Raw genomic sequence first — 8,835 nt, 5'->3', positions numbered from 1 at the left:
GAGGTCTTAACACCATGGCAGAAAGCATGAGGACACACACACACACATACCCTCTCCATTCACAATCCTCAAATGGGAGTCTTTGGTAGACTCAGAGAATACAACTGTCTTGCCATTTCAGAGTGAAAAGGCTACATTGTCTTCTCTCCCTCCCAAAGTCTCACTTTATAACTGACATTGTTAAAAACCATTTCTGCAAAACAAAAACAAAAAAACCAAAAACCATTTCTGCAATTCCTTGCCAAAAGGAATCAAACAGATCCCTTCAACACGCATATACAGTTCTATCATAACGCAATGCAGATAACATTGACTTGATTTCAAGAACAAAACATTACCATAAACTCGAAACAGTGTCACCCATATTGAGACTGCTGGGAAGTAGCTCCGACTAAATTTCTTCTTTTTTTTTTTTAAGATTTTATTTATTTGACAAAGAGAGACACAGTGAGAGAGGGAACACAAGCAGCGGGAGTGGGAGAGGCAGAAGCAGGCTTCCCGCAGAGCAGGGAGCCCGATGCGGGGCTCGATCCCTGGGATCATGACCCGAGCCGAAGGCAGACGCTTAATGACTGAGCCACCAGGCGCCCCGCTCGGACTAAATTTCTTACAGAATTACAAGTTCTGGGATTACTGGACTGGAGCCACCAGTGTGCTGGTTAACTGCCATTTTTACAAGCTATTCCAGAGTCCCTTCACATCTAAACCCCTGCATTCTGGGGTACATAGGGCCTATATTAGATCATGGTGGAGAGATGCTTTTGGGTTGTGTCTCCAGAGTAGGCTGGACTTCTGCCAACCTTCCTTCATCTGTTCTTCTAGTCCATAAGAAATGGGGAAGGTGGGCCATTTCATTCTTATTTGGAATTATTCCAGTGTGGTGAGATTATCATAGGTTAGGCTGAAATTTAGGAAGAAACTGTTTATGATAACAAAGGCACAGAAAAATTGACATGATCATTCAGTCATACCTCTCATCATCCACTTATTGGTATGGCTGTAGCAGGGGAATGTTGTGAGGAAATGCAGTCAAATGCTCTACCCCTGAGCTATACCCCCTTGTTAAGTGAGGAAATGAAGTGGGAACAGGAACAAGGAAGGTGACCCAGGAAGACTTGCAGGAGTAGAGAAGAAGCAGGAAAGAGCTGAGTCTGGTAGTGTTTTAGAGATGGGATGTTGGAGACCACACACGAGGCCTATTTCCTAATAAAGGTCAAGGTACAAATGAGGCAGGGAGGACCAGGAAGTGAGAGAGCAAAGTGGCACCTGGGGAAGCCAGACACTGCCAGTGTGGGTTCTTACATCTAAGCTGAGGCAACTAGTTGTTTTCAGCAACCTAGAGGACTTATCCTGTAGCAAAAGAACACAGAAACAATTCCCAACCAGATACTACTTTTTTTATTTCCAAGCATCTTGAAATCTTTAAGTGAACTTGACAAGTTTGCAAGTGTTCTGACGGTTTAAAAAAACAAAACAAGTAGTTGTTGACAAAGGCATTGAAAAACGAAGAATTTAAATTACATGATTCCATTTAAAATCCTCATGTTTACTCCATCAGGCAGGATTGGAGGATTAGAACCCAGGGGTGACTCTGGGCATTTTACCAAGTGCTTCTACCTCCTTAGAAGCCGCAGTCTTTCCAGCGGCTCTCCTATGTACCTTTTATCAAAATGATCTGAGTTCCAAATTTCTCAGGTAAAACTGCATCTATGCGACCAGCAGCCATTCCGAAGTTGACTGGCATGTGTTCTCCAATTTCAGTTCCAAAGACACAGCAGAGAATAACAATTTTCTTTATTAAAGGCACCCAAGTGACTCCATTTTAAGTTGCACCCTTCCCTCTGGAGAATGAGTTGGATCTCACCCTTCTGCAGTTTCCCATAAAAATTCCTATTTGGTAAAATGCATACATATTAAATGACCTATGTTCTGATGATTTTTCTTTATCAGCATGATTGGATTTGTACTGTCAGAGCATTCTGGTGATTACATTTAAGTAAACCTGAAATCTGCTACTTTACGAGTCAGTGAAATGTCCACCAAATGGTTTAAAACACTGATGTGCAGGTACTCTAAAACTTACTAAATAAATAATGGGCCAAAAGATGCTGGTGTTTTTTCTCGAAAGTTTCAAGAAATGTTGGTTGCCAGATTAAACTCAGACCTAACGTGGGCACGTGAACATGTACACACATCTACACATGTGAAATTTTCAACTCAATAATGATTGAGCCCAAAATGAAACTGAATTTATGCCCTAGATTCCCTTAGGTCCTGCCCAGCATCTGCTTCTGCAGATTTTTGTTTTGTTCATTCCATCTTCTAATCTAACAAGAACTGGGAGCTAATAGGGCCGTATGTGAGCTATGATAAATATATGGTAAATATTCAGGTAAATATTTTCCACCACACATAATATAACTTCATTAATTCAACAGTGCCTATTAGTCATTTAACACAGATTCTTTGAAAGAGTTCATCAGTGCATGTTGTGGTTCAATTCTTTGTATCTAAATATATTCTGGCTCATTGCGCTCCACTGAAATGAAGTCACAAGTTCTTGCATTCCCTATCAGATGTGTAAAGCAAATAACACATAAAACTAAAAGGTGTAGCATTTTGTTGACTATATATCTTTTCTCTTTAATGTTAACTTATTGCAGTATAGTTGTTGGAAACATGCACTTGCTACTAATTCAAAGCACCCTGAGCACTCCTAATTCCCTTAACACTAAATTTTCTAGAATTCCAGATCCAGAATGGCCTCTGGGAAGAATATTTTATCTTTAAATGATGCATTTACCCTATATGATCCAAAGATCAGTGCAGAATTTACTAATCATTAGCTAATAATTAATGTAATATAGTCAAAAATTTTCATGCATCACTCAGTAAGAACACAAGTAATTTGCATGTGTTTACGTTCACTTCCTATTCAAAGAATGTATTTAGAGTCTCCACCCATCATAGGTCTCCAGTGAGAATAAAAAAGGGTTACAAGCCCATGCTTGACAAATGATTCAACGGTGTGCTAAAATCACTATGATTTTGATTTTACCTCAAGGGCTAAAATGGCTACTTGATTATGAAGAAGCGATTAAATAACCAAAGGAAAGACATTTTGCAGGGCTATTACAGAGGTAATCCTGAGTATTTGGAAGAGTGAATGAGAATGACCTTCCACTTGAAGAGTTCCTGACTTGGGATGAGAACTCTCCCTGAATATTCCTATCCTCTTAGCTCCTGCCTTGGAGGGCTTTACTTGATAATGGCCAAGGGAAGAGGCTGGGGTGCAAAGTTCCATATGCCTTAGCCCAAACTGTTTATTCAACTGGAAAGATGATTTTGCATCCACTGTTACACACAAAAAAAATCAGAAATAATCACGGGGAGAAAGGCAAACTCTTAGAAGGAACATTTCACATTCACCAAAGTGAAAGACTGGCGTGGTTGAAACCTCAGTTGTAAAACCATTGCCGATAGCCCTGATCCAGTGCCAGTTATTTATCCTTTAACCTGGACGTTTGAAATAGGTGGAGACCAAACTAGAAAATGTCTTGAAAAGTTGCTGTTCATATTCTATCCCTAAGATTCCTGAATTTCAAATTTAAAGAGTGTGACACCTAATCAACTGCAATAGAGTTTGGCATTCAGGCTTGATCCTTGGATGAATTTCCAATTCTTAAATCATTAATCTGGTTTGGTAAGCAACTCTCCCAACTTTTCTAGCTAATGGAGACATCACTGACATCGATTACAAGTCACTGGAAGCTTTCAGGTTGAAACATGGTGCAGCAGCTCTTTCCATTAAATTGAACTTTCTCAGCAGAGATCTTCCCATTGAGACACAAGTTTCACCTTAGGGCACTAATAATAAGGGGAATGGAAACAGCTGGGAATAGGTCAGATCTTTCCAGAAATAGAAGACATTTCAAAAACACAAGTCAGTCACCTATCTGGCCTACTTCGACATCTACAGAGGATAGAGAACTAAATTTTCACGGATAGCTGATTCAGCTCTTTACTCTTCTCTCAAACTGATTTACATGTCTCAGATTTATTTTTCCTCAAGAGGCAGTGGAGAAAGGTAGCAAGGAATTGGAAAACACAAACAAGTATGCAAATCTAATTTGTAGCCTAGTCTCATGATTAATTAATGTTAATGTCATGAGGACAGCATGGAGTGCTCAGACCTAAGGTTTTTAAGTACTTTAAAATATTACTAAGACCACATACCCAATGGTTAGAATTGGGACAAGGTGCTCTTTTCTATTGTTCTGAGGGAAAAAAATCATAATTTTTTAAGACCATGTAAATAGAATTTGTTAATAGCAAATAGCAAACTTTGGAGGAAAACATCTACTCCGTGAAACCTCAGTTTCAGCAGGATTCTCCTACACCTTCCAATGGATTCAATCTTGCCCCAAGACAGAACTAAGTAAAAACAGGGCTCAACTCAGTTAGGTCAGGAGACAAATGCCAGTAAATGAGTGATTGTGGAGGTAGGCATAGTGAGACAGGATTTACCTAAAGGAAAACCGATCCCTGCACGTGTGCGTGCACACACACACACACACACGCACACATACCTGTGCATAGTGATTTAAAAAGCATGGGCGTGGGAAGGCTCAATACTGTTCCACACGAGCACAAATATCTCATCTGTTCGCATTTCTACATAGGAAAGGGTCTGACACAGGTTACACACCCACAAACACTCGTGTGAGAGGCCAGCCTGGCTCGCAAAGACTCCGCAACAGACCCAGAGAATCCTCTGTAGAGCTGCTGGTTTTACAGGAATGATTAGTATCTGCAGGATTACACTTCCTCTTGATTTGCAGGATTTTTATCTTGCATTTCCTTCCATAAATATTCCCTTTGCAAGAGAATTAAATCAAGTCCTGAAGGGACTAATCTTGAGTCCTCAATGGGTAAGACTCAGAACAGGAACTGCAGGAAAACAAAAATTGCAGTAACATGGCCCCTTTGGGGTTGGGGTGAAGTATTTCTGGATTTAAACAGTCTTGGGGCAAAAAAAGAGAGCAGAGTTCTGGGCAGAGGTGGAGATGGAAATGTGGGCAAGTCCAGAAATCAATATAAACAAAAGAAATGAGCATAACTTAAAGGGGTTTCAACTAAGTATCACTGCAACTGACTTTGTTGTCCGCAGAAATTCTGCTCTGATATATGGAACTGAAAGATAGTAATTGGTGTATCTCTTCTGAGACAGGCTCAGCTGGGAGTGATGTGGTAGGTACTGGGCGGGGTGGGGGGAGGTGGTAAAGACAAAAGGCCTGAAGGCTCAGGTATCGCTCCTAAGGTTTCTGCTTGCCTGATTTTGAAGGAAAGGGTGCTAGAGCAAATGGATCCGCGGCTGGCAGCTCCGTAGTCCTGGAGGAAAGGGATGTGATGGAAACAGAGCCAGCTATCGACTGTTTGTTGGTCTGTGAAACAATTTTGTAGGCAGCGATGGGCTGGGCTTCTGGACTTGACTCATCTTCTGGGCTATAGTGACGGGAATATTTGGATAAAGACTGGGGGCGGAATGGTTTGCCAGCCACGGGGCCTGAGACAGCTTCTTTCTGGGGCTGAGGTCCTTTGTTTCTGTCATTAGGATGGCCCCCCGATTCCAGGGAGGATGCCCTGGGAGAGATGCTGTCAGGATGGTCTGCTGTTTGTGCAGAATGGGAGGGGGGGTTAGACTGCGGGACGAAAGCAGCCATGGAGTACTGAGCTCGGACGGGGGCATACGCTGCTCTCTCAAGGCCTGGGAGCAAAGGGACCTCATCAGTCTGACTGAGGAGACTGGCCTGCCCAGGCAACTCCTGGGAGGCGCTCTGGGCAACTGATAACTCCTCCATGCTCTTCTTCTTGGTAAAAGGAGCTCTCAAGAACACGTCCGCCTCCTCTGGCTGGGAAGGAGCCACACTGCCCTTGGAGGCAAATGGGGCTTTGGAGAAAATATCCATGTCATCAGCTGGAACCCTTGAGCTCCTGAAAGGGGCTGTGGCAAAAACATCCGGCTCCCCGAGACCGTCCGTGGTTGGTTGTGGGAGGGCTTGGAACTGGTTCTTTCTGCCACCCTGACCTGCCTTTGCTTGCTCGGTAGAGACCTCTGGCTGAGCGAACGGAATAGCTCCTCCCAGCTTCCCCTGTGGAGGCTTGCAGCTCTCATCCTCTTCTTCAGACTCCATGAGGAGTGGTCGAGACCCACTGCAGTCCAGCATGTCCCCCTCGAGATCAGTCCCTTCCTCTTCACTGCTGTGGAATGAACTGTTGCTTGAAGGGCCATCTCGGGCCAAGTAGTCAGATTCTAAACTGTTCTGCGTTTTCGTGCCAGGTACTCTCGAGGGGTCTGGATACAGGGGAAGGCCTTTAATACCGGTTGAGTCTTTAAAGTGCTCTACAGTTATTACAGGACAGGGATTGGGCTCTCTCTGGAGACCTAGAAAAGCACAAAACGCAGAATTAATGCATAGATCAGTTCAACTCTCCTCAGAACATTTAAAATGGTCAACCCGCGGCGGAAACATTGTGGGACCAAATAATAAAGTTTGAAATGGAAAAGGAAAAACAGAAAAATAAAAGTCAGGCAAGGAAACGGCACACAAACTGGAACACAAGCAGTCACTGTCTCACATTTTGGAACATGACAGGCACAGTGTACAGGAAAGGAGATGACGATGCTGGGCACACAGACACTCAGCATAACCACACAACGCTCCGACTCGCGGGGCCAGGCACTGCCTCCTGTTCTACCTGGCACTGGCTCAGGGTGGGATGGAAACAAACCCAGTCGCTCAGCTCCACATACACCATGGCAGTTCTGGATTATGTAGAAATACTGTCTGGGGACAAATGCAATTCAGTAGCGGACATGTGGTCATCTGCTCCACACTGCCTGTATCTGAGGACAGATTCTCAATCCCAACCCCCCCTGCGCCCTCCCCCAGAAGAGCAGCAGAGCATAGCTGCTTGATAAATGCAAGATTTACATCATGAGCACTACTCAAAGAGCACAAGAGTGCCCCAAATGCCAATACTGAAGGCGCTTTCTAAGGGGAGGAGACATACCCAAAATCATATTAAAGAAATCTCCTTCAGCTGGAGTCGCTGTGGAATTTTGTTTTCAATCTTCTAAGCTAGCAAAGATCTCCTCCGCTTAAATGAATCTATCACAAAGTTCTTTAAGCAGAAGGAGCAAAACACATGGGTAACTGCAGAAATATTTGCGAACTCTAATATACTAGTCTACTTCTAGCTAGATAGACGTGCCTCAGGGTGCTCTGGCTTTTAAAATCAAATAGACAATTATCAGAATGCAAGAGAGCTTACCTTCCAAGAAATATTAGCAGGTTAGAAGTATGTCATTGGGCACATGTTAGCAAGAGGGCAGGAAAAAGGCATATGTAACTAAGTAAGAAGAATCCAGAGAAAGGGCGGTTGGGGGTAAAGAGATCATTTCATCATGGGTTTCCCAACCCACTAGGCATTCGGTACAATGCTTTGGATTCTGTAGATGGCTTGGAACCTCTGTACTGAGGTAATTCCATCAACCCCTCCCCATGTTACCCTCTCCTTCCAGGCAAATCATTAGCTAGTAGAAACTTCTGCTAACAATTATCCCCTGCTAGGGTTTCTGCTTGAATTAAGCACACAGAACACATCAGAAGCGGCATCAAAGTCAGTTTATTGGGAAACCAGTCACTTAGAGACGTTTTACATTGTAAAGAGATGTAGAGAGAGATCGGAACATTTTAGAAGATACTGTACAAAAATACTACAGTTCTCGGAATTCTAGAACTTTTTAGCAGTGCTTCTTTTTAAACAGCTCTGATCTTAAATGATCTTAAATACTGTTCTCAGAAACAAAAAAAAGGTGGGTGTCCCCCTCGTTTTCTGAGTTTGAATGCAATCAATGAATTTCCAATCAGGAGTCTTTAAGTGAAATTCTGTATTGGTGCCAAACAGCTTTCTGAGTAGTGTTTGAAGAATATGATTCTGAAGAGCATACATTTTTTCTTTGCGTTGCAGCTTGAGTATGCGCACCCGCGTGGCGATATGAAAGCGTTAGTCAGCTGATAGGAAGCACACGGAACATCTTCTCTCTTTGCAGTATATGTGAAGAGACATAATCCTAACCTCTCAGGCAAGTATATTGTTATTAGTTCTGTCACTGTGATTCCTAGGTGGTGATTTCTGGGAGGAAATTCAAATGAGAGGGGGCAAAGAGGCTTTCCAAAATAAGATTTGCCTAGCAAAGGGGCATGGAAGCTCCCCTCCCCCAAGACTCCTTGAACCACTTTCTAACATAGCATCAGCTAGACAAAGTTTTCAGTCGCCAAAACCAAGGCACAATTTCTCATCTTCCAAAACTACCCCAAAAGCTGGCGTTATCAAGCTGGTTCTGTGGGAGAGCAAAGTATCTTTTAGGGGAAAAATGGTAAATTTAGTCAAGCCAATGACCAATTCTGACATCATACCGATCAATAAGGAAAACCAAACACTAGTTTGACTGGAGTTAGTGTTTTTGGGAAATTTAAATTGAATTCGGTCAGATCTGCTTGTGTGCAGAGAATGCCAACAAACAGCTACCTACAGAACCAGGGGCGCTTTGGATGCCTGCAATGTTGGATTACACTTTGAGAACTATCAAATACCAGGTAGAGGAGACCATATCCAGAGCTGGACGGGATAGAAGAACATGCTTAACCTAACCAAATTACTTTAAAAAGCGGGTTCTTGGTCAACTGGAAGCCTGTCAAATTAGCATATTCTGGGACCTCGATATTACATAATAGGAAAATCATACCTAAAATTTCAAGAACTTTCAAA

General features: G+C 42.8%; 1 protein-coding gene across 1 annotated transcript in view; it reads right to left on the bottom strand.

Annotated features, from left to right (window-relative positions):
- Positions 1–1,382: 1,382 nt before the first annotated feature.
- Positions 1,383–8,835, bottom strand: part of LOC118008016 (AP2-associated protein kinase 1-like) — a 169,170-nt gene continuing 161,717 nt past the window's right edge. Inside the window, exon 22 of the mRNA XM_035001382.1 lies at positions 1,383–6,445. Within this exon, the coding sequence (XP_034857273.1) occupies positions 5,316–6,445 (1,130 nt within the window). The 3' untranslated portion in view covers positions 1,383–5,315. The remainder of the gene's footprint in view (positions 6,446–8,835) is intronic.

Source organism: Mirounga leonina, unplaced genomic scaffold, assembly GCF_011800145.1.
Source record: "Mirounga leonina isolate KUSES-001 unplaced genomic scaffold, KU_Mleo_1.0 Mir_125, whole genome shotgun sequence".
Classification (NCBI taxonomy): Eukaryota; Metazoa; Chordata; class Mammalia; order Carnivora; family Phocidae; genus Mirounga; species Mirounga leonina.
The sequence above is the reverse complement of the archived record's forward strand: the minus strand, read 5'-3'. Positions and strand labels throughout refer to the sequence as shown.